This window comes from Sinocyclocheilus grahami, unplaced genomic scaffold (genome assembly GCF_001515645.1).
Source record: "Sinocyclocheilus grahami isolate Dianchi unplaced genomic scaffold, SAMN03320097.WGS_v1.1 scaffold157.1, whole genome shotgun sequence".
Taxonomy (NCBI): domain Eukaryota; kingdom Metazoa; phylum Chordata; class Actinopteri; order Cypriniformes; family Cyprinidae; genus Sinocyclocheilus; species Sinocyclocheilus grahami.
The window spans coordinates 1,153,023-1,178,921 of record NW_015505336.1 but is presented as its reverse complement, the minus strand read 5'-3'; the positions used below and the strand labels follow the sequence as shown (position 1 = coordinate 1,178,921).

General features: G+C 36.9%; 3 protein-coding genes across 3 annotated transcripts in view; all 3 read right to left on the bottom strand.

The window, feature by feature from the left end:
* Positions 1-4,181: 4,181 nt before the first annotated feature.
* Positions 4,182-12,835, bottom strand: LOC107592710 (vascular cell adhesion protein 1-like). The gene is made up of 10 exons (XM_016282258.1): positions 12,728-12,835; positions 11,061-11,333; positions 10,358-10,663; positions 9,964-10,224; positions 9,007-9,282; positions 8,465-8,740; positions 6,666-6,977; positions 6,314-6,589; positions 5,832-6,092; positions 4,182-4,936 (listed from the first exon to the last, which is right to left on the bottom strand). The coding sequence occupies exons 1-10, from the start codon at positions 12,828-12,830 to the stop codon at positions 4,779-4,781; spliced, it is 2,502 nt and encodes an 833-aa protein (XP_016137744.1). The 5' UTR covers positions 12,831-12,835; the 3' UTR covers positions 4,182-4,778.
* A 1,756-nt stretch (positions 12,836-14,591) lies between these two features.
* Positions 14,592-16,155, bottom strand: LOC107592712 (probable G-protein coupled receptor 88). Its single transcript, XM_016282260.1, has one exon. It carries the CDS (start codon positions 15,847-15,849, stop codon positions 14,788-14,790), a length of 1,062 nt encoding a protein of 353 aa, XP_016137746.1. The 5' UTR covers positions 15,850-16,155; the 3' UTR covers positions 14,592-14,787.
* Positions 16,156-18,728: 2,573 nt separating this feature from the next.
* The window catches only part of LOC107592738 (dual specificity protein phosphatase CDC14A-like), a 45,883-nt gene continuing 38,712 nt past the window's right edge, over positions 18,729-25,899 (bottom strand). Inside the window, exons 16-17 of the mRNA XM_016282291.1 lie at positions 25,341-25,713; positions 18,729-21,033 (exon numbers count right to left, since the gene is read on the bottom strand). Of these exons, the coding sequence (XP_016137777.1) occupies positions 21,004-21,033; positions 25,341-25,713 (403 nt within the window). The 3' untranslated portion in view covers positions 18,729-21,003. The remainder of the gene's footprint in view (positions 21,034-25,340; positions 25,714-25,899) is intronic.

Below are 25,899 nucleotides of genomic sequence, written 5' to 3'. Positions count from 1 at the left end.
CGTCGTGAAAATAAATTGAGCGGTGGGATTTTGCGCAGCGAGGAGCGAGTTTTTTTGAGTGTCCCGCCTGAGTTTTCTCGTTTTTCTCTCACGTTCCGAGCTGGGTTTGTCGCTCTGTCAAGGAAATCCAGGAGTTGAGGTAAAAACAGGAGTGGGGTTGGTCCTAGAATCATACAGAATGTGCGGTTGTATTTAGGCTACTCTTCGGCGAATTTTCGTGGGCAAAATCCAACCAATTTCAATTGGAATCCATGAGATTGGAATTTTCGGTGGAATGATTTCCCCACACAGATTTCGCATCAGGTTCCGTTGGTTAAATTCCTGTGTTGAACAAAAGAAATCTACTTCCTTCAAAAGTGTGTGAGCCCTAAATTTCACAGAAATTTCAATAATACACTCAACTCGTACACAAAAATGAAGTCAAGTTTATGCGTTACTTGGAGACAGGATTTGCCTGTTTTCGAATGGTTTAAGTGGGAGATATTTATGCCATAGGCTATTTATTAACTTATAATTTAAACTATTTTTATTTTAAATATTTGTATTTGATTTATCTTGGTTTTTACAATTTCATTTTATTCAGTTTATTAACTATGTTTATATTCATAACATCTGCATTTATGAGTGTTGCTACTGTAACAAAGGCATTTTATGTGTATTTCTTATATGCATACTTAAGGCCAAATCACAGTCAGATATCCAGACTGACATTTGCATCTTTTTTTGTTGTTGCCATATTTACATGAAATAGTCCAAGTTTTGACAAACAAAACTAATGTTACTGCATCAATACGGATGTTGTCTTACAAAACTACAGTACATGGGAAGTTTTTATTGCATATCACTCAGTGCTGTCTGAAGTTCAAAAGCAACATTTGGGGAGTCAGCATGAAACAGTCTCTTAGTGATGAAAATAATACTCATCTGACCTGCACTGATAAACTTGCCAGCCAAATGAAACATTCCTCATCTTATTGGCTGCTTTTCTTGGAAAAGATAATCTTCCATTTAATACGCAGATAGACCTGTGAGGCAGATGTGTGCAGTTTAGTGCTTATCTGCATCTGTTTGTGTGTATGTAATGTACCAGTGGCCAAAGAAATGCAAATACATATAAAAGAACAAAACACAACAGATCTCATGGAAAGGACAAAGCACTGGGGACATTGTAATAAAGCTGCTGATCTGCTATATTGGCAAAGGATGCACCGCAAGAATGCAGAGACCCTGGGTCAAATGCTAAATATTCTGTTTTTCTTTAAATGGCAATTAAACAAACAAGCTGGAGTGGAGGCGTTTTTAGAGCCGCTACGCTCTAGATGTTCAGTGTCCACACAGCAACTGAGAACCAGGAAATACCAGTGTCTTTAAGTGATTAAAAAGACAGCACAAATCATTGTTGCTGTTCTTTTTCACCGGAGGGTTGCATAAGTAGGAGCTTTTAGGGGCCTGGGGGTTAGAATGTGTCAGTCTTGCACAAACTCTTCATAAGAAAGCTTTTAAAATAATGGTGGTTTCGCAAGCTGTATAAACTATCGATTTTTCTTGTCCTAGGAGGGCTAAATGTCATCGCAGTGGTTCATTACCCTTGTCTAAGCAAACAGAGTACAAAAACATACTGTAACTATCAGGGACCATCTGTTACGGGGCTGACGAGACGTGAGACGTGCGGATCCATCTGCAAGGCTTTATTGTGGAGAAGACAGAGACGTGGTCATGAAGCAGGCAGGGTCAAACAGAGGCAGACAGGTATATGGTGGGCAAGACACAAGAACAGTCCTAGGGCTAGCGTGGGTCGACGATGGGCAGACAGAGTCAGAAGGGGCAAGACTAAGGGAGAAATCCAGGAAACCAGGCGAAGATCAGAAACCGGGAAAACAGCTAGGCTAGGGCTAGGGCTAGGGCTAAGGCTAAGGCTAAGCAACAGTGTGTAGTGCGAGAGTCAATGAATTGGAAAGTTCATGGACCGGATTCGTGACACCATCACAATGGCCAACAAAAAACAAGCAAACAATGATATTGTGATTCAATTTAATGGTGCTCAGGAAAATTACATTGAAAAAATCTGCATGTGTTTGCTAGGGCATTGCTAGGCAGTTGCTTAGGAGTTTTAAGTGGTTTTAGCATACTGCTGTGTGGTTGATAAGGTGGTTTCTGGTCTGAAACGAAAGTGCCCACTTTCTATTATAATAGACCTTAGTCAGGATGCACCATGTTTAATTTGTGAAGAATTTAAATCCGTGGGGAATAGAAGTACAGTGCATTCAATGGATTGTACTTTAACAATTACCTGTTCTACTGAAGAAATGTCTTTCCTGAAAAAAGAAACAGTTTTGAAAGTTGTAAAAAATGATGTGACCTCGGATTTTTCATCTGTGTTAAATTCAATATAGCATCTAAACTGATCTAAAAGTTCTATTTTGTTGGATTTTTAACACCCATTTTCAACAAACCACATTTTGAGGTATCATTTATGTCGGTAGTAAATGCAGTCCAGTGTTAGGTGTTTGTTCATCTTAATTTCACTAATTAGGAAAGAAACATATGAATCTTTAAATAATAACCAGATCTCACTTATCAGATCTTAAGAACATGACCTCCCTTGCAAAAATTAACCATGGTTTTGTTACACTAACCACAGTTTAACCATGTTATTTGTAGTAAAACTGTGGTTATACAAATGGTAATCAATCTGCCAAAAAACATGGTTATTACACTTTAACTACAATAAAACTATGGTTCATTTTCATATAGGGCTAAATATTACCAAATGTGACAAGAAAAAAATAGCTTAAAATCTAACCTAGTCTAGTTATATAATATCATTATATCAGATATCTTTAAATATCACCTCATTATTAGACAACTCTATGAAGCAGACAAACAACTCTTATGAAGCAGTTCTTTTTAATCACTGAGATAAATATGTAGAACTCTTATCTGTTTGAGTCATATTCACGTAGTCAGTGAATCATTTAGAGCCGTTGATGAATTGCGCGAGTCGTTTTTCGATTAGAAATGAACCAGGAATTGTTACTCAAAGTACATCAGTCTACAGACTGGTCTGAACTACCATTTGTACCAAGCAATTCTATAATTTATCAACTAAAAAAAGTCATATGGCTCCTAAATGTTTTATTCTTGTAGTCAATGGTATTCGTTTGGTCTGAAACCCAGCTAAAAACTAGACAAGATGAATCACTGTTGAAGCGTTCCTTCAAATATGAGTCACTTCAAAAAATCAGATGTCAGCAAACAGGCTCCCGAGAACAAGAATGAGATGTTCTTGACCATCATCCAATTACTCTGATAGTATAGGTTCACAAGGATGGCACTTACACCACTAACACACACTTGAAGTACAATACACATAAGGACGTGGTAAGTGTTTTACTGGAAAACACACTTATAAATCAGGATTTCATCAGTTAGTCATTCATCACTATTATTACTCATACTTAGTCAAACACTGGCCTCTTTGGAAACGTTTGTGAGGTATAGTGTCAAAACAAAGACAAATATTAGCGCATGTATGATAAAATACTGCCATTTTTCTTAAGCAAGAACATTACTTACTGCTGGTTCTTCAAAAAGATTGTACTAAATTTAATATGAAGAGGTTAAAAAAAGAAATAGGTGAGTGGCCCTCCATCTTTCTAAGAGAACACAGCTCCATTCGCACCTTTGCTTCTCCTTCTTTTCTCTGCGGAACATGAAAACACGACCCACCCTCCTTTCCCATTGCATCTGGATGGTCACCATGGCCACAGCCTTTTATAGCAACCCTGAAAAAACAAATCAATATAAGACACTAAAAAAGTAGTGAGGAATCATTTTTTGAATCGTTTGGTCTTAATTTGCAAGCCAAAGTAAATAAGAATCAGATAGGGGTGTTTTTCAGAAGGTCTGATTGGTCTTGAAAGGATGGAGGCACAAATGTGAAGTGGTTTATTTTTGGAAGGTGTGTTAGTTCTTGTTTTGATCAACTTGTTCCTGTCTTGTTGGAATTTCGGAAATGGCTTTTACACATGCTGTGTGAATATGCCTTTCCAAATCATCCCACCTTTATTGTGCTGAATGGAAAGTATAACATTGCAGGAAAACCGAAATGCGAAAGTGAAATGTCAAAAGAGAAAGTGAAGCTTTAACAGATTCCTGTAACTCTAAAAATTTCCCTGGATTTTCCCATAAAACACCTTCCCTGGATTTTCCCATAAAACACCTTCCCAGATCAAATGACAGAAAGCTGCTAGTTTAATAAATATGAAAATGAAAGCATTTGACAAAACTTCACACATAATTAAATACAGATTTTTTTTAGGGCACAATATCTACTTCGGTACATCAGACAGACTGTTATAGACTTCTAAAATGTATCAAACAGTTCAATCAATACTTGGTGGTTATTTTCTCATAATGCTAAAGTATTTAAACCTATGATTCACAGTTGTTTTTATTTGTATTTTAAGCTTAGACTTTCACACTTCTTTAAGTGCAGACAAGGTGGTCTCAAAAACAGCTGATACTTCCCAACACAAAGACCACAAAGAAACCGCTCCGGGTCGATTTCCTTCCTCTGGGGATGCGTGGCAAATCACGGTCACATTGATTGTCTCTGGCTGTGGAGAATGCAGTTTCCCATCCAGCTGGGTTATTGTCACCTGATGTTCAAGGTGATGAATCCAGTCACCTGCAGTTCTCGCTTTATGGAGGCCCTAACAAGACAGTTCAGCCATGCGTAGCTGCTTCCAAAACAGTCCATGGAATGTAAACACAGTCTACACAGTGCTCAGATTGCACTTTGTAAGGTCGTATGATCCCTTCTTTCTAGCTCTCCACACGTACACCACAACACCGAGCAGCGCAGCAGCAACTCCCAGGCAAATCGCAGGGATTAGAAAGTCATTCCAGCCTAATGGAGGGTTGACTCTTTTCTCTGTAATGAAAAGTCAAAGAGATTGGCAAATTGGAAATATGCTGTAAAATGTTTGAAAAAATGTTTTTTTCGCTTGTCCTAACAAACCGCAATTGAGAAAACCTATGACACATTTAGTCAATCTACCCTTGGGTTTTGACATGGTACCTCAGGGTAGCACCATATTCAATTTTTGACAGGAAAGAAAATGAGACTGTGAGGGATAGAAGTACAGTGTGTTCTATGGTTTGTACCATTGTATAACAATACCGATTGCTCAGCTGACGAAATGTCAAAGCAAAAAACTCACTAAAAGTTGTGCAAAATTACATGATCGATGACTTTTATTCAGCACATGCCATTGTAAAAAAGTAAGCCTATTCCTCATAGCCTCATTTTCAACAGTGTCAGTAACAGTAATATCTCCAAAATTCCCATTCATAAAACAGAAGGCGAAAAGTACCAGGATGGCACACTACTTTCACCGAGATTACGAAGTGCACATCTGATGGACACTTTACTATCCCATCAGGCCATGGGAGAGGAGTTGTGAATGGCACTGAAGCGACGCAACTTATGTCAGGGATCAGTGAAGCGACACAATTGATGCCGGATATCACATAACAAGTTTGTTCCTCGTCAAATATCACAGTATGCAATTTTGGTCGCACCTGGGGACCACTGGCCACAGTGAAATTTCATTGGTCCAAAATACTACTTCACATAAATGTACATTAAGCGTCAAATATGCTCCGAATGGTTGGGATTTTGTAAATTTGAACAAGTTAAAACTTGTGCAAAACTTGATCGGTCGTGTCATGTCTGGTTAGGACATGGTGTTAATTCACAAACTAAATGTAGTCAGTGTACTCAGAAAGACATTAGCTTGATATGATATACGTCCAGTTTTACTCACCCATCACACTAATATTGAAAATCTCAGTCTCGTAGCCCAGGTGATTGGTGACGTTGATCTGATAAAGGCCTGTGTCGTTAGGAGTGAGGTTGATCATCAGGAATACACCATCAAGAGAGTAGACATTTTTCTCGCTATCCAGCTTGCTGAGGACCACCGTAGGAGGAGGGAAGCTCAACGAGCGACAACAGATGGTGATATTCTGCCCCTCCTGAACATCTGTGGATGGAAAGATCTCCACTGTTGTATTCCTGGGTGGTGCTGGGATAAGAGAGGCATAATAATTGTCAGTTGCCTAGACAGGATCAACTTAAGAGAAAAACACAATTGATCTGTTTTGATGAAAAGGAGAACAAGGCAAACTGGAGAGCAAGGCACTCTAAAAATGTTAATTTATTTCAAATAACTGTTGATACTTCAAACTGTACATGTTGATACTGTGGCCACTGATTGATTTTGACCGAATGTAATTAGTAACTTACCTTTCACGGTAATCTCCACACTATCGTTGTGGCTTCCATACATATTAGAGGTTTCACAGACATAGACACCAGAGTCATCCAGCTCGACCAAAGGGATGGTAAACAATGTTTCAAGCCCATCACTGGTCATTAGCTCTGTTTGTCCACCATTCATCACCCTGCTCAGCACTGTACGCCCCACTGGAAAGCTGTCAGAAAGACAAGAAATGCTCACAGATTCTCCTTCCTTCAACTCCGTCAGTGGGCTCACAGTAATACTGGTTGCTCTCGGGGGATCTGTAAAAGGAGCACAATGTTTAAAAACCCAAGGCAAATTGATATTTAAAAGAAACAAAGAAATACCTTGACTTACAGTAAACGGACAGTGTAGTAGATGCTGTCTTTACTGCTTGAGCAGCTGGCACACCACGCATTTCCAGCAAAACTTTGCAGGTGATGCGTTTGTCCTGGTCTTCGGTGTTTACACGGTAAGAATACACTGAAGTCAGATTTATTGTACCACTTGAAAATGACCCAGTTTCCAAATGCACTTCTCGCTCTCCATCCATCCACAGGATTTGGAAAAGGTTGGCCGGGAAAACTTCCTGAGCAGTGCAGGTCAATTTCATCATCTCTCCCACCAGAGAAGGTCCATAATTTTTCACGACAGGACTTGTTGGAAATGCTGATAAGAGAAGAAAATGGAACATCTAAGCATTTTCAAGTATAAATACACACCGACTAATAAATACAACAAAATTAAGGAGAACCTTGAATGACTACAACTGATCATCATTCTGACAGAGTCGATATGTAGTAAAACATGCAATGTAAACAAAGCAACACTCCCTCGCACATTCTAAGAGTTGTTTTCCGCCAAGAGCAACAGAATATTTTAAGTAAGTTTCTATGACCTTAAAAGCAAAAATGTTTCTATCAGAAGAGTATTACATCTTGACAACATTATCCATTTTGTTAACCTCTCAAGTCCTTGTTCATTCTCATTCTGGAAAATATAATAAATGCTTTATTTCCTGCATCAAATCAATGTCAAAGAGAGCTGAATTACTGTTGACAGATGACTCACATTTAAACAGTTGGTTAATTGCAACTCAAACGCTGAGAAGTTAAAGAGAAGGGAACTTTTTCTTTGACAGTAAGATTAACTAGTTTTCTATTTAAATGTTTTAGTCTCTTATTAAACCTTTTTGTTTGAGCATCCCAACTAGCCAAACACAGCAATTTTGGCTCAATGAGTTTTGGACAGGATCATTTGTTTTGTCGACCAATGGTAGATGTGGGAAATGTTCAGAAAACTTTTTGTGAATCAGTCTTGCGATTCCAACTGGTGATGCTAGTGATGTAGATAATACACATTTCAACTTCAAATGTTAAAAACTTGATTATACATTCTCCATTCATCAACCAGTTAACTATTTAGTACAGGGGTCATCAACTCTGGACCTTAAGATCCAGTTTCATGCAGAGTTTAGCTACAACCTGGATTAAACACATCTACCTGCAACTTTGTACTAATCATGAAGACCTTGATTAGCTTGTTCAGATGTGTTTGATTAGGGTTGGAGCTAAACTCTGCAGGAAAATGGATCTCGAGGTTCAGAGTTGAGGACCAGTATAAAGCTGCATTCCCACTAGCAGCGACTTTTGGGCTGGCGATGAGGTTGCTAGTAGGCGTTCTCAATACTGGTTGCCTTGACAGCGAATCAGGTTTCTTGCCGCTAAGTACAAACATTTTGGAGGCAAAAGACTAAATATAATCTAAATCTAAATTAAATCCGTACATACAAACAAAAATGAATGAGAAACAGAGCCTACTTTCTTCCATTGCGTATCTTTATCTACGGCTGAGAGGAGAACGATCACATGAGCTCTACTGTGTTCTTTCCTATTGGCTGTCGCTCCCGAAAGTTGCTCTTCATTTGCATAAAGTTGAAGTATTCTGAACTTTGTCGCGTCGCTGGACAAGCCCCATCCGGTCGCCAACGGCCACTGTCGCTCGTGTCGCCGGAAATCGCCAGCTCTCCATTGAAATGAATGGGATTGTGTCGCTTGTAGTGTGAACGGGCTTAATGCTTGAGGACCTTCTCCCAATATAAACAATTTTTTTTATGTAAACTCGAGACTGGATGGTAAACCTTTCGAGATACTTACAAAACACTTTCACTTCTGTCTGTTTGGACTTCTTGATCGAGCCACACGTGACCTCACAAAGGTAAGTTCCCTCATCTTCCAACTCAACTAGATCGACAACCAGCTGGGACCGGAAGCCATCTCTTTTAAGTCGACTGAGGATCGGCATATTTGAAAGATTCTTCCAGGAGAACTTGGGTTGAGGACATCCTGAAGCCTGACAGGAGAGGATCAGGCTGGAGCCTTTTTCCAACACAACCTCGTCGTCTGGTTGTAGTGCCACTTCTAGCAAATGAGCTGTGAGGGGAAAAAAAGACAAATTTAGAGTTGGTGCTTCAAACTGGAGTTGCAGAGCATTGAACTTCAAGCTCATATTTAAGATGAGGATGAGGAATCTGTGTAAGTGCTATTCATCACTCTCAAAGTATCTTTAGGAGATAAAAGACCACAACTGATTCAGCCTTCCTATTTAACACACCAATACAACCCCCACTGTAACTGCGCTCAACAGATCAATCTTTGTACCAACAATATCCACTAATCCCAGACGTTCAAGGTCTTACCTTCAACAGTTAGATTGAGAGTGGTCTCCTGACTGCCATAATCATTGAAAGCCTCACACACAAACATGCCAGAGTCGGCCAGCTTGACGGAATCAATGGTAACTGATGTTTCAGCCCCTTCTCTAGACATTATCTCTGTTTTTACACCATTCACCCTCCTACTGAGCACCACGTGTGTCACTGGAACACCGCTGGAATTGCAGGAAATGCTCACAGAGTCTCCTTCCTTCAGAGTGGATTGTGGACTTGCTACAATGAGGGTATCCATAGGAGGTGCTGCCAAGAAATTCAAAAATTTGTTTAATTGGGAGCAAAGCAATGTCTCGAAATTAGAAATTTTTTAATGTTTTTCGGCGGTTTTGCCTTTATTTAGATCAAACTCGGGTCGGAGTGCTGCCTTCTAGGCTATTGGCTCTCACCAAAATTAGACGTTTAAAGAATTAAAGGGATAGTTCACCCAAAAATTTAAATTCGGTCATTAATTAAAAAGCCGTAAGACCTTCGTTCATCTTCTAAACACAAATTAGGATATTTTTGATGAAATCTGAGGACTTTCTGAGCCTCCATAGACAGCAACGTACATAACTACCACGTTCAAGGCCCAGAAAGGTAGTAAAGACATCGTTAAAATAGTCCATGTGACATCAGTGGTTCAACCGTAATGTTATGAAGCTACGAGAATACCTTTTGTGTGCAAAGAAAACAAAAATAAAAATTTTATTAAACAATTTCTTCTCTTCCCTGTCAGTAGACTACTTTAACGATGTCCTTACTACCTTTCCTTGAACATGGTAGTATCTGTCTGGGTCAGAGAGCTCTCAGATTTACTCAAAAATACCTTTATTTGTGTTCTGAAGATGAACGAAGGTCTTACAGGTTTGGAGCGACATGAGGGTGAGTAATTAATGACAGGATTTTCATCTTTGGCTGAACTATGCCTTTAAATGAACCACTAACCTTGAACGACTACTGAAACGCTGGCCCTTTGACTTCCCAAGTCATTGCTAACATCACACTGGTAAGTACCAGCATCCGATAAAGACACGTCTTGCATGAAGAGATCTTGATGCTTTCCCATTTCCACAGACTGGCCATCTGGTTTAAGAGCCGTCCATGTAAACGCAGGCTTTGGCTTGCCCTCGGCCTCACAGGTCAAAGTTAAACTGGATCCCAGCAGGACGGCGGTCACTCCAGATACTTTAACATTATGCGGTGCAGCTGTGAAAGCAATGGGAAAAACGAATGATCATGGGGGTCATCTACTTCAGAGAGGAAGTATAATTCCCACATCCGTTTTGGGTTTAATTTCAAAATAGTTAATGTTAATATACAGTATGCAAGTGTAGCTTACAGAGAACTGTCATGGGTACAGACGTTTCCTTGGTCATCTCATCAGCTGGTATACCATCCACAGGGAGTGATGCTCTGCATGTTATTGCCTTCCCATCATCCTCATTAGAAGGTGTGAATATAAAAGGAAATGAATATGCATATCCTTCGGATTCGCCCTCATAAGTATGAAGAACTGTGTCACCATACAGCCACTGCACTTCAAGCAACTCCAAAGGGTGTACAGAAGATACTTCACAGCGCAAAACGCTTTCCTCTCCCAGTTTCAAGCTATCATATCCGGATATAACTGGGTTTTTTGGAAAAGCTGAAATGGATCCCAAGATTTAAATATTAGTCAACAAGCAAAAACAAACTATAAAATGAGTTTAGATATTTCATGCTTACGTGATTCATATGTAGCATTAAAAAAAATAAGAGACCGGGGCCTGACGTCACATATCTCAGATTTTGGACATCTAATTACACAAATTGGCCAAAACAATGGTTACCTTTTACAAATTAGCTTTCTCATGAATGCATTTGAGTCATAATTGCTGTAAATCCATTAATTAGTCTATAATTTAAAGTAATCCAGTGTTAAACATACATTGAGAAATATTTACTGGAGTAAAATGTGTGACAACTTACCCCGGTCTCCGCTAACAGTGCATTATGAAGCCTACTTAAGTTTGAATGAAACTGAGAACATACAAGGAACTCACAATAAACTGTAACCGTTGTTGGCGCATGTTTTGTCTCCTTTCCACAGGTTGCTTTGCACAGAATGGTGTTTTCGTGATTCTTCATCACACTGTCAAAGACCATCACAGATTCTCTGTCCCGTGAATCAGTAGTGGTGAATAACGGTCTGTCTTCTATTGTGGTCCAAACGAACTTCACCTTCTCCGGGCAAGAAGACATGCTGCAAGTCAACTCTCTCCTGTCGCCCACTTTGAACAGAACTTTGGACGGCAGGTCCAGTACGTGGGAAACAACTATTCAAGAGAACACGGCCCATTAGTTCATCACTAACTCATCAGTAAGTCCTATTTTTTAAATAATGATGATTTACAATAATTGTGGAAATTATGTGTAATATGTCATTAAATCATAAAAGTGTTATATTATTTTTTATAGAGAATTTTGTTTTATAATGCTCACAATATATAAAGTAGATAAAATATTACATTATTAGAATTTCTGTGCATCAGTAACTAAAAATGCACACAATTACAAAGCAACTGACTAAAGAGGAAACATTATAATGCACAAAAAATGCGTAAAAAAATACAAATATCAAATCATATATTTAACAAATATAAATATAAAATATAAATCTTATGTTAAGTAAAGATGTTTTATAATGCTCACAATATATAAAGTAGATAAAATATTACATTATTAGAATTTCTGTGCATCAGTAACTAAAAATGCACACAATTACAAAGCAACTGACTAAAGAGGAAACATTATAATGCACAAAAAATGCGTAAAAAAATACAAATATCAAATCATATATTTAACAAATATAAATATAAAATATAAATCTTATGTTAAGTAAAGATGTTTTATAATGCTCAAATCTGCATATATGTTTGTTTTATTCCGTTTTCATTTTAATTTCATGTTTTAAGTTTTAGTCTTTTTTTTTTTAAATTTTATTTAAATATGTGACCCTGGAGCACAGAACCAGTCTTAAGTCGCTGGGGTATATTTGTAGCAATAGCCAAAAATACATTGTATGGGTCAAAATTATAGATTTTTCTTTTATGCCAAAAATCATTAGGATATTAAGTAAAGATCATGCTCCATGAAGATATTTTGTAAATTTCCTACTGTAAATATATTAAAACTGAATTTTTGATTAGTAATATGCATTGCTAAGGACTTCATTTGGACAACTTTAAAGGCGATTTTCTCAATATTTTGATTTTTTTTGCACCCTCAGATTCCAGATTTTCAAATAGTTGTATCTCTGCCAAATATTGTCCTATCCTAACAAACCATACATCAATGGAAAGCTTATTTATTCAGCTATGAATAAATCTCAACTTTGAAAAATTAACACTTAAGACTGGTTTTGTGGTCCAGGGTCACATATGTCTATATGATTTTTATTTCAATTTTAGTTAAGCAAAATTGCAATGAAAATGTTTCTTTGGCAACAAGCTAAATATATTTTATTTCACTTAACATTTATTTTAAGTAACAAAAAAAAATTTATGTTTTTATTTTAGGTTAGTTGTAGTTAATAACCCTTAAGCTGCAATGCCTAAAAGAAGAGCAGATGGTAAGACTCTAAAATATGTTAAAATATTCAGGTTATTTAGCATACGTAGTTAAAATACTGGAGTTTGCAAGAAAGCCAAAAGTAAATGTATAAACTTACCTGCAACTGGAAGAAGCAAAGTCAACAGCAAAGCTAAATCCATGATGTCCACTTCTGAAGAACATTCAAAGAGCTCCAAGAGAGTTAATGTGCTTTCTTTCATTCAACTCTAGATCGGATTTATAGTAGAAGGGGGAGGGATCGTAACCCACCTCCTCAGCACTCCAAATAAACCATGGAGGAATTCCCCAGCCCTAAATGCTTTGTGCTCTCCTCCATCCCTCCATGGGCTCCCTCTGCTGTCCTGAAGGGGTTCTTCCCAATTACAGGAAATTACTTTGTGTACACTTTGAAGTTATGAACTACCAGTGACTGATTGCATATTAAAATAACCGCTGATGTTTTTATAAGCTTGGGCAGATCAGGTTTTTTCCCAGAAATGCTTAAACTACAAGAAGCAGCTAAAATCATGGAGGTAGAGGCTGTGGTGATTTATGTAACTGATTTATTTGAAAGGGTTTTAATTACTTTTTATAAGTTGATTGATCCATTTGAATATATTGTATTCATTTATGCAAATGTATAATTAAATGATTTGCATATGTAATTCAAATGAGTAAAGTATGGTATTATGTTTTTTTGTTTTATAATGCTGCTTTCCACTTACTTTGAGTCAACAAATCTGTCATCTTTCAGGACGCTCGCACAGATGCTTGCTCAGGTTTTTAACAATAGTCTGAGGATTATGTAAGCGAGTGTTTGAGAGCGGATACGGCTGGATGTAACTTTTTTATCACCATGTCAAGAGGGTTCAGAAATCCCATTCTCTCCACTGAACTTTACCACATCGCAGATGCTCTTGCACCGATTAAAATGTCTAACACTGTAATTGAAAAGAAAAGAAACATGAGATTTTGGCTATTTAATTGGTGCTGAAAATCTTATTAATAAAAAATTATATTAATATTATTAATACTTTTACGAAATAAACAAAATTATTAAATGACATGTTATCTTAATGATGTATAAATATATAAAATATGGTAATATAATTGACATTTAAACAAGCTGTTAAATAAAAAGTACTATTCAATATTAAGCTTTTGATACAAATTACTAATACACTATGAATATTAATTCCAAATAAACTACTTTTTAAACATGCTGTTTAATAAAAAGCACTATTAAATAAAATAGTAAGCATTTGATATAACTATTAATGCCCTTTATGTACATTAATTCAAAATTAAATATTTATCATATATAATTGACATTTTAAACAGGCTATTAAAATAAAATGCACTATTAAATATTAAGCATTTTACATAATAATTGTATATGCTTTATGTATATCCATTCAAAATAATATATAGTAATTTCCATTTAAAACGTTAAATAAACTAAGCATTTTATATAATAATATTATTACGCTATGAATATTAATTCCAAATCAAATCTATGAATATAATTACACTTATAAAAATGCACTTTTAAAAAAATTAAGCATTTTAAATATTATTTTCTTATGATTTTCTATATGAATTCAAAATATGAATACAATTGACATGAAACATAAAATGCACTATTAAATAAAAAAAAGCATTTATATATTATTAATACACTTTATGAATATTAATACAAAATAATATATTACTATATTTGACATTTTAGACATGTTAAATAAAATGCACGGCTAAACAAACAAGCATTTTATAATATGAATACAGTATAAATATTCATTCAAATTAAAATGTTTTAAATGCTTTAAAATAACTGTTAAATAAAATAATTTTATGTAAAAGTAATGTTAAATCATAATATTAATTTTATATAAAAACTATAAAAAAAATAAATAAAGATGAGAAACAGCGCAAGTTGAGATTTTTTCTGATTTATTTGAACATTCATAAACATTTCTCATTTAAAAAGTGGCAGTGAAGCCTTCACAGTTGTGCAAAAAACACTTCACACTTCAACAAGTTACAAAATCTTTACAAAACACTGTAAAACACATGCAGCTCATCGTGACTGAAAAATCACCAGCAGATTATAGAAGCATCTTGGACAAGCACAAGCGAAATTTGGCCACAGTACTAGTCGTAAGCTTTCGCAGGTCCAGCTCAGTTCATCTCACCCAGAAATGCCCTGCGGCTGTTTTGTCTGGGGAAGATGTGAGAAATAGTACTGATGGTGATGGGCTCGACTCCAACCGTGGATCCCCGCAAGAAGTCTCCTCTCATCACAGACCTGAAGGACTTCCGAAACTCCTCATTCTTCCAAGTGTACAGAAAGGGATTGGACACGAATATAGTGCAGAACACAATCCACGTTGACGTCCAAAGCACAACGGACACCGGGGCAAAGAGTCCCGCGACGAGAACCCAAAAAATCGGCTCGGTCGTAAGAATAAAGATAAAGCACACTGCGAGAACGTAAAAGCCGAGTCGCTTGTCCTTTCTGGGGAACGAATAAGGAAGGTTGTTCGCGATTTGGAAATTCAAAATACTGACTCTTTTCACACTTATTTGCACTCGGCGGAAGATTTTAAAGTAGCAGTAGACCACAACCAAAGTCTGTCCGATGATAGTAAACGCAAGTGTACCAGTAGCAAACCGACTGGACAAAACAGACAACGATGTTCCCTTTGCGAACGAAGCATCTTCAGCATCCCGACACCTTTCGGGCGGATACCGAAAGGACGTGATCCACGGGAACAAGGAGCCCAAGGAGATCAACCACGATCCTGCGATCATCCATTCAGTGTTTCTCTTCTGATACAGGCTTTGATACACAGCAGGGGTTTTGGTGATCAAAACATACCTGTTGACCGCAATAAGCGAGTGGGAGAGCAGCGACACAGTGATTCCCAGAAACAGCAGCGCTTCTTTGAACGCCTGGTAACCGATCACCAAAAAAGTCCCAGTGGAGGTGGCCACTGCTTCGTGGGGCATCCAGAAAGCACAAACCAGCAGATCCGCCACGCAGCCGTTCATGATAAATGCATTACTGGCTGTGCGAAGCTTCTTGAACGTCACCACCAAATAGATCACCAGGAGGTTGAGGACGGTTCCCAGAACGCACATGAAGGAGTAGACGGTGGCGAGGGAGATGCGCGAGCCGCGACCCAGAGTGCACGCCAACAGCGACACATCTGTGTCGTTTGGCATGATGGGAGATCTCATCTTATCTCACATTGTGAGAGGAACGTGTGCGTGAGAGAGCGCAGCTCCCTTTGGTGATGCTGCGGTGGAGAATCGAGGTTTATATGTGTGTGTGAGTACGAGAGGCGTGAGATCAACAGGAGCCCACGCTGCATTCTCATGTGTCGTTCATTATTCCCAGGGTGCACAATCACCATGAAGGCAAGTAATTATTCATAATGGATCGAGCCTGTGATAATCAATAGAGCGTCTTATAATGGGCTCCCCATTGAGAACCTTTAGGAACACGAGGAAAGGAGTTGCATGTATTCTGAGTCAATTGAGTCAAGAGCTTAATATTAGTTTGCGATGATTGTGGACATTCCGGCACCATTTACTCATCTTCATGTGGTTTCAAATTTGTAGGACTTTAATTCTTCTGTGGGACTCGAAAAGGAGATGTTTTGCAGGATGTTCACACTGCTCTGTTTCATACAATGAAAGTGAATGAAGAATGGAGATGTACACCCACTCTGATTGCTTTTGAAGAACCAGAGCAAAAAGACGATGTATGGTTTTAGTTCAATAAAAATAATTGGGTCATTCATTGGCGAATTAGACTACACACTGACGCGATTTATTCGTCAGGAATCTGACTACGTTGTATGTTTCTGATTTACTAACAAAAACAGGCTCATAAGAGTCATTCACTGGAAAATCCGACTACCACTGATGCGATTCATTCATCAGGAATCGGACTACACTGACCGTGTTGCATGTTTCTGATTCACTAAACAGAACTGGCTCATAAATCTCATTTAATCGAGAATCAGTCATATGATTCATTCAGTGGGAATCAAAAAAGAAATTCACTAAAACACGATTCACTCGTCATACGATTTAATTGTAGGCAATAGTACTCATAGGAGTCATTTGTGCATTTGAGAACTAGACGACACTGATCACGCTGTATGTTTTTGATTCACTAAAAAACACGGTTTCATAAATTGTGTGTTCAAGAATCAGACAACACTGATTATGCTCTCTGTTTTTTATTCACTAAAAAGAACAGTCTAATAAGAGTCATATTTTTAGGTTAAAGGGATAGTTCACCCAAAAAAAAAAAAATGAATTCAGTCATTAATTACTCACCCTCATGTCGTTCCAAACCCGTAAGACCTTCGTTCATCTTCAGAACACAAATGAAGATATTTTTGATGAAATCCGAGAGCTCTCTGAACCTCCCATAGACAGCAAGGTAACTACCACAGTCAAGGACATCGGTAAAATAGTCCATGTGACAAAAGGGGGTTCAACCGTAATTTTACGAAGCTACGAGAATACTTTTTGTGCACAAAGAAAACAAAAACAACTTTATTCAACAATTCTTCTCCTCCTAATCCTGTAGCGCGCCGCCATTATAGAGAGAGTATAATGACACATGCACTTGCTTCCGCTTCATGTAAACAATGCATGTGCGTGTTCAATGTAAGTAGCGGCACCATGTCACATGGACTATTTTACCAATGTCCTTGCTATGTTTCTAGACCTTGATCGTGGTAGTAACCTTACTGTCTATGGGGGGTTCAAAGAGCTCTCGGATTTTATCAAAAATATCTTAATTCGTGTTCCGAAGATGAATGAAGGTCTTATGGGTTTGGAACGACGTGAGGGTGAGTAATTAATGAAAAAAATTTTCATTTTTGGGTGAACTGTCCCTTTAAGAAAACACTGATAGTGTTGCATGTTTTTGATTCACTAAAAAGAACATAGGCATCAATGATTCGTTCAGAAATCGTGCAACACTGGCTATTTTAATTGACAAAAAAAAAATCTGCACACGAGTCATTGATTTTGCAATCGGACAAACAATGGTCGCGCTGTATGCGATTCATAAAAAAAACACACAAAAAAACAGACTAAATAGTCATCTGTTTGTTCGGGAATCGGACTAAACTGATAGCGTTGTGTTTTTCATTCAATAAAAGAACCGACTCAAGAGTCATTCATTTGTACTGATCTCGGTGTATATTTTTGATTCATTAAAACATCTAAGATTTGAGCTGTAGATTAAATATAATCAGTGCATAGTGCTGGATACAACTGAATTATTGCCGGAACCGCGCACTTTCGAGCTTTTTAATCGGTCCTTAAAAAGGAGCAGCGTGAGAATTTTCTTCATCCGTTTCTCAAGTCCTCAAATCAAGTATAGGTTAGAAAGAACAACGGTGACAGTTTTGACATGTCCAGTTGCCTTTCCAGAACCATTTCAAAGATATTGAGCACTATTATTATAACGAGTGCAGCAGCAGCAGCCTTGAAACCTGCCATTTGCTTCGAGTTGATCATTGAGTTTAATGTTTATTCAAAGACAGATATTATACTATAAGCTGAATGAAAGGGCTCGGGAAAACACGAAGCCACGGTTTAAATTAAATATAATGTTACACTTACGACCGCTATAATGTTCAAGTACTGAAAACAAAAACTGAACGGTCTATTAAGATTGAGCGAGTCCTTAGTAGAACATTTTGGGCCTACAAAACAGTTTTCTAAAAGTGGGCAGAAGAGAAAATTCACGACACAGATACAAACATCAAATTGTGTCGAAAGTAAAGTGACGTATTTTAAAATGTCACATTACTTTCTACACAATTTGATTGCAGCTCTGTCTCCAAACGCCCACGGTCCGACGCCTGCTGCCATATAGACTCAAAATGAGGCTTTAGTTCACAAATGTGTGGCAATTTTGCAGTTCACACTTTGTTGGTTGTCAGGGAGAGAGAATCGTTGGCACTTAATTTACTTCTTTGGAGCTGTTAAAAGCGGTATTCACAATAACAATCTGCACAGCACTGCAGAGGACTAATTGGAAATATGCACTTGAGAGAAATTATGAAAGAAAAGAACAAGCTAAAGCAAAATTAGTCTTTTATTTTGTTCTGGTCTTTGAAATCATGTTTACATTGTAAAAGAATAATGTACAACCCACTACTTTGTATTTTAATGTCCACTGAGTATGTTTGTGAAAAGCAAACACCGCTCTTAAACATTGTTAGATTTTCTTTACACACTGCTCCAAAAATATATATTTTTATAAGCAAGAGAGTAGTTTACATCATATGTCAAAGAGGTAGAATACTTCAATCAAATAAGATTCTCCCAAAACATATATATATATACACATATAATTCATAACACCATCTGGAATGTACAGAGTGCTACAGGACTAACAGATACAGAACAGTCAATCAAGTTATAATTGCATAAACTTGTATTGGAGTATTTGTTCAAAAAGAAACTCGTAGGTTAGTTTAACCCCAAAATTAAAATTGTCATAATTTACTCAACCTGTATGATTGACTTTCCTCTGTGGAACACAAAAGATGATATTCAGAACAATGTTCATGCTGCTCTTTTCCATTCAATAAAATTAAGGCTGCTGAGGTCCAAACTTGCACCATATAAGTACTTTCTGCTGTTTTCAGAAGAAATACGATACCGAAGTTTACCAAATGTGTACGATAGCTTTGCGTGACAAACAAAATGAAAAGTACATTGCAATTTGCAGTAAGCTTCCCCTCTGCTGTAGATCTACGATTTAATTTAAATTGTTTTTATGACAATTTGCGCCAGATTTGACATGATCGTAAACTTATGTTTTTCTTGCACATCTTGACATTGACATCAAATCTGGAGCAACATGTTTTGATGGGATACTTTTTTTTTTTTAATGAAATTTGAGGGGGTTTTTAAAATTCTGTAGAATTATAATTGAAGACATCTTATCACAGAATTGACAACTTGCCGTACTTTTATGGTGCTTTCATTATTAAGCTCAACAATCCCAGTCCTTAAACAGAGCTCAGTGAATCGCACAAAATCTTGTTTTGTGTTTCACAGAAGAAATAAGGTCAAGTATGTTATGACATGAGGCTGACTGACTGTGTTTAATTTTTATGTGAAGTAAAAAATCGAAAGGTTTTAGCTTAAAACCTGCTGGTCACCTTTAAGAACAACGTAATAAGCGCCATATAATTGTACGATAATTGCGCTCGATTGTAAACATCCTAAAATAACCAAATGTGAGACAAACACTGGAACAACCTTTTTCGGATTAGTTTGTACATTCATTATGTGCACTAACAAAGGGTTTTGTTATGCATTATCATCGAATACACAAAAGCTCATCTACTGTAATAGAGTTTGCGATTAATTTTGTTTGTATTCGTTTTCATTATTGTATATTTTAAGCAGTTTGAGCTACTTTATGTAAAAACGGTGCATGTTAAAAACAGCAGCCAAAAGCTTGAAACTACATTCTGAGATGTTATACATCAGATGTGCTGGTGAAATGAACACTCCTAAAAAGTGACGTGTCGACTGTTGTGTTTTCAACAGCCCTTGATGCGCTTGAAACGTGTGCGAGCTCAGATCTGTATTAGTTTAATAATAATGCACATTACGATGTCACAATGGCTGGGAAAAAAGAAAAGCAGTCCACCCTGTTATACTCGTACTGAACAAACAAAGCTCTTCATTTTCCCGAGATAAATAGGTTTGCTTGCAAATTGGTCGTGTTCTCATTAGCTGTCCACCGTTGCGTGGAGACAAACCAACCTTAAACCCCAAATGAAGAAAACACACTTTTTATGGCCTTCGCGGGCTTAAAATCCCTTTGAAGATGACACGTTGCTGTCAAACCATTTTGCACCTTTCAAATATAGCCCTCGCACTTGATATGTTACTCAGTAAGCACACTCGGGAGACAAAAACGTGATTATTTACGTCAGAACAAATTCCCTAATCCAAAGATACATAAATATCAACAAACCTTGTTGTCAAGCATTAAGAATTGCAGATAAAATAGGACAAAAATAGTACAAAATTCATTACCTAAAAATATTTAACTATGCATATTCCATACATGGAGAGTATCTCTTTAAAAAAAAAAAAGAAAAAAGAAAAGACATTTTGAAAGGACGGCCAAAGTAAGTTTGTGTCATTTAACAGCATGCAGCTGTCATAGCAGGACGTATCATACCATGAGGCTGACAGTTCAGTCTCAAAGCATTTCCTTTCAGCTTCGTTCCTCTTTTATGACAAGTAGTCAGCAAATCGGTGGTTACAGTGAAGGTGTCCTGGGTCGGAACCAGGCCAGCAGCACGGGACGGGGGTTAGCGGAAGGTGGCGGCTTTAGTACTGAACATACTCAGACTGAAGGGACTGCAAAAGAGGGGGAAAAACAGAAGATGAAATGATTACGATGCTGAACGTAATTACAGAAAATTACATGGCAGAGGGTAGTTAAACAATAGTCTAAAAAGCCAACCGGAGACATTACTATCACAGCCCTCGCTGATGTAAATGAGGGTGAGATGAGAATAAAAAGTCAAAGCTTAGAGAGGAAATAAATTTGCATTAAATGTGTGAATTTGTGCAGAAAAAAAGCCACTAAGGTTAGAAGACACAGGTGTACAACATGCAAAGATGAATGCTAATTATTTATAATTACGCCACAGCAGGGGGGAACGAAAAAATAACGTTTACAGCAGACAAACGGGAAGCAACAGAAAGCATTTTGTTCTATTTTGTGTCGTCAGTTTACAAACTTTTGATCCATACTTGATACATATATAAGGTTCGCATATTTTGCATTGTTTGAACATGCAATAATAGTATCTTGACGAATATGTCAATTTCACTTGATTGTAAACATCCTAAAAACAGATTTTTTTAATGAAAAATTTACAAAAATTACTGAATTTAAGTACAACCCTCGCTAAATCAGCCTTTTCACATTAGTTCGTACATTATGATCGCTAACATAAAAGGTTTTGTTATTAACGTCATTGCCTACCCAAAGCAAAAGACAAACAAAGCAACAGAAAGCATCGTTTTATTTTGTCGTCCATTTACAAACATTTGATCAACGTTTTAGTAACAGCAAATTTGCATTCATTCAAAATCGTAAACTTTTCGCATACAGCTACTTAACATAGCTCGAACTTCTGATAGGAATATTTTCCTGAATGTTTGAATTTGTACTTGATTGTAAAGATCTTGAAAATGGACGCTTTTACAGTAAGAAATCGGTAAACAAAACCAATTTTGAGTAGGGTTGCAAAAAGGTGGAAAATTTCCAGTAAATTTCTGAAATATTTTTCGGAAACTTTTTTCGGATTAGTTCGTAAATTATTTTGAGGGCTAACATAAATTATTACATCGCCTACACATAAAGCACCAGAAAAATGGCTTAGTTGTTAACATTCTAAAAATTGATGACTTTACAGTGAAAATCGTGTCAAAAATAACCCAATTTGACTAGACAACTCTCACTAAAGCATCATTTTCAGATTAGCTCGTACATTCATCTCATCACCTACACATTAAGCACCAAACAAACAAAACAACAGAAATCGTTGTTATTTTACGTTGTCCATTTACAAACATTTTAACAACGTTCTAATAACAGAATCACATTTTTAAATTGTTGCGCATACGGCTACTTAACGGTGTTTGAACTTCTGATAGCAGTATCTTGATGAATGTGTACATTTCAGCTAACATTCTAAAATCTGATGATTTTGCAATAAAACAGTACAAAAATAACTGAATTTGAGTAAGCAACTCCCGCTAAAGCAAACTTTTCGGATTAAGTTCGTAAATTCATTATGAGCACTAACATAAAGGGTTTTGTTATTCATATCATCGCCTACACATAAAACACCTAACAAACAAAGCAACAGAAAGCACAGTTTTTTGCGTTGTCTACTTACAAACTTTGATCAACATTCTAACAACACAAAATCCAATTAATTCAAAATTGTAAAACGTTGCGCATACGGCTACTTAACGCTGTTTGAACATCCAATTGGAATATCTAAGCAAACGTTGCAAGAATTTCACAGGAAGCCCCACAAAAGTTCACAAGTTCTACATGATCTACGGATGTTCGTTTAGTAAATATAATTTAATTTATTAAACTAATTTTATTAGGCTTTCAGCTACCTGAGAATATAGTTCAAGCCACTCCATTTAAAATATTATACCACATTTAAAATCATTCCATAGAATTCCAAAGTGCAGAACATTCTAAAAAAAGTGTTCATTTTTAATGAGTTGCGTTTAAAGTCCAACAACATGATACTGCTGTGAAATGAGAAACCTTATGCTAATTTATGCTATTTTTAGCAGCAAGAAAACTGATGACATCTTAACTGTAATGACAGTAAAGGAGGTAGCTGCAAACGCACTCAGCTGAACGCCCTTTGAGGATGAACGTTTAACAGAGCGCAGTGCTGCTGTCAGAGCAAGATGGAAAGTGATATTCATCATCACTGCAGCGCAACTTTGAGTCACTCATGCTACATGTGTAGGCGTTGTGATGTTCTGAACAAAGACAGCACACTACACTCCAGAACAGGGAAGATATGAGCCAATCGTCAATCACATAAACAGGAGAAAGTCTAGAAAGCCTAGAGAGTTGTGAAATCACATGATTAACATGTAAAGTAACATATGCATAAAAAACCCCTGACTCACAATGGACAAAAGGCACCAACAGGAAATTGTAACCAAACTCCTTCCAACAGGAAAACATACAAGACGTCTGGAGATGGTCCAAGAACAACAGACCACTAAAATAAAGCTCACTACCTTTCTGTCCTGATTCACAGGAAACACATGGAGCAATTTAACGTTTTTGGACGTGGAATAACAAAACAAATGTTGAAGCGAATGGCAAGAAAACGTTTGGTTTCTGGTATCAGTTTAACCAAAATACGAATTGAGGTTTCAAGGCGAAGATGACAGGAAATACAGAACTACTAGAAGCGAGGGACCATTTGTCTGATGGATTCAAACAAATACTGAATATTGTAGCGTACACCACTCCCTTTGCATCAAACAGCAGCATTGAGGTGCCATTAGTACTTGTTAATAACTATGTTACTGCCAAACCAGACTAAAGCTGTAAGCCTGCCTCCATATTCCACTATATTATCCCTGCTCTGGCGTTTTAATATTTGTTTATTTAGTATTAATTTTATTTTACTCGGAGCATCAGTGTGGGATGCACACACAGAGTTAAAGTGTGACGGATTAGCTCAAAATGAAAAAATTAGTCACATCCTGACCACTCGATTAAAGCTCACTTGACCATGGTAATTAGGTAAATATTACATCATCTGAGTGAGAGCTTTATGAGAACACACTAGAGACAGAGTGAGATGTGACGGCCGTAGAAGTGAGGGACGTGCACGTGTGTAATTGCTAAAAATTGACATGCAACATGCTCAAGATAAGCGTTTAAAAGAATCCGTTAGGAAAATCTGAACAAAAAAGACAAGATTGCAAATGAGCATGTGTTAGATCAGGGTGAGGTAGGAAGAAAAAAATTTCTCCTAGAAAACTGTACCATGGTAACCAGAGTTTCCACTAAAACACCACCGATATGACTGTAAAGCCTAATAAATAAGGAATCTTGTTTGAGCAGTTTAAGATGACTCCAGAATTAGAAATATAGCCATGTGTTTGCAATGAATTTTCATATTTTTCAGTAAATATTTGGTGAATGTTCATTTTATTTAATTTCACAGTAATTTTATGCACATCTCATTCTTCATTATTAACATTATAATGGATAAAAAAAAAAAAAAAGATATATATAGATAGATGGATAAGGTTCGTAAATCAAGCATTAACTTAAATACATTTTATTAATTAAATTATACATAATAATTGTAAATATAAATTATTACATTAAACTTTTTTATTAATTCATTAAATTCAAAATTTAGAAATGTGCAGTATGAAGTCATATAACCATGTTTGTTTGCACTTGTCATTTCAAAACTCTTGACTTTAGAACTTATTACATTAATATTATAATACATTTAATAAATGACAATAAAATGAAAATAATAAAATGCTTAAATATGTATTTAAAATTATATTCACTTTATTATTATACAATTAATCAAATTACAATTCTAAACATTTCATATTTTCATTTCAGTAATATCTTCAATTTTAATTTTAAGATTTTTCAGTAAATATTTTGTGAATATGTAAACGGGTGTTAATTTCAGTTAATTTCAGTAATGTTATGCATGTCATGTTCTCATTAAATTACAAAATATATAATGGATCAAATTTAATGACAGAAAAATAGATATGTATCTAAAACATATAATAAAAAAAATGATCAAATAGTAATCAAATAAATTAAATATCAAATATTAATTTTAAAAAGTCATTTTAATTGATTAAATTATGCATATAAAAGTGTTATTACATTAAATAATAAATATACTTTTTATTAATTGATTGAACATGTCAAAAAAAATATCAGCATACATATATTCACCATTCTCCACTAGCCATCCTTTTTTATTAAGCCATATTGATTGACATATTGGTAACTATGGCATTTTGGCAGAAACCGACAGTTACCATGGTAAATTTTCTGAAATGCTGCTGCTGGGTGTGTGTTTATCTCGGGAGATTTGATGGGAGGAGACATGACTTACAGGAATGGACCGGCTGAGGTATCGAGCCGAGAGCCCGCTCAGCCCCGTCGGGGGGCTTCTGTGGTGCCCCTGTTCAATGGTCCCTAGCCTTCCATTGGTGGAAGGTCCACTCGGGCTGGTGTTGTTGAGGTTGTAGGTCAGGCTTTTTGCCCCGCTGCTTGGGTTCACCCCGTTGCTGTTTGGGGTGCTGGTGCTGTTATACTGACTGTTGTTGTTGTTGACCTCGTAGTGGTAATTGTGGGTGGCGACCGGGCCGCTGTAGCCCGTGCGGACGGGGAGGGAAGCAAACAAGGAAGGGGAAGGAGGTTTCCCAGAGCTGTTGGCTTCACCATTTGGTTCGTACAGGTTACCCAGAGAGCTGGCTAACCTGGTGCTGGAGGATGGGGAGGGAGGGAAACACACATGAAGGGTGGAGGACAGGGAGGACACATACTCGTACCCATATCTACACCGCAGGACACGGAGATCATGGAAATCTGTCTGATAATGGGACAAGGAACTGCATGTATTCTGGATGACACTGTATTTTTTGCTGTTTAAATCATCAAACTCAGCCTGG

Bases quoted from the DNA above. Each gene is read 5' to 3' on its own strand.
- LOC107592710 (XM_016282258.1), bottom strand. From the start codon at position 12,830: ATGAAAGAAAGCACATTAACTCTCTTGGAGCTCTTTGAATGTTCTTCA. The intron at 6,590-6,665 runs GTAAGTCAAGGT...CTCCTTTTACAG, and splicing joins TACTACACTGTCCGTTTACT to ATCCCCCGAGAGCAACCAGT. The intron at 4,937-5,831 runs GTGAGTAAAACT...TTTTCATTACAG, and splicing joins TTTCAATATTAGTGTGATGG to AGAAAAGAGTCAACCCTCCA.
- LOC107592712 (XM_016282260.1), bottom strand. From the start codon at position 15,849: ATGAGATCTCCCATCATGCCAAACGACACAGATGTGTCGCTGTTGGCG.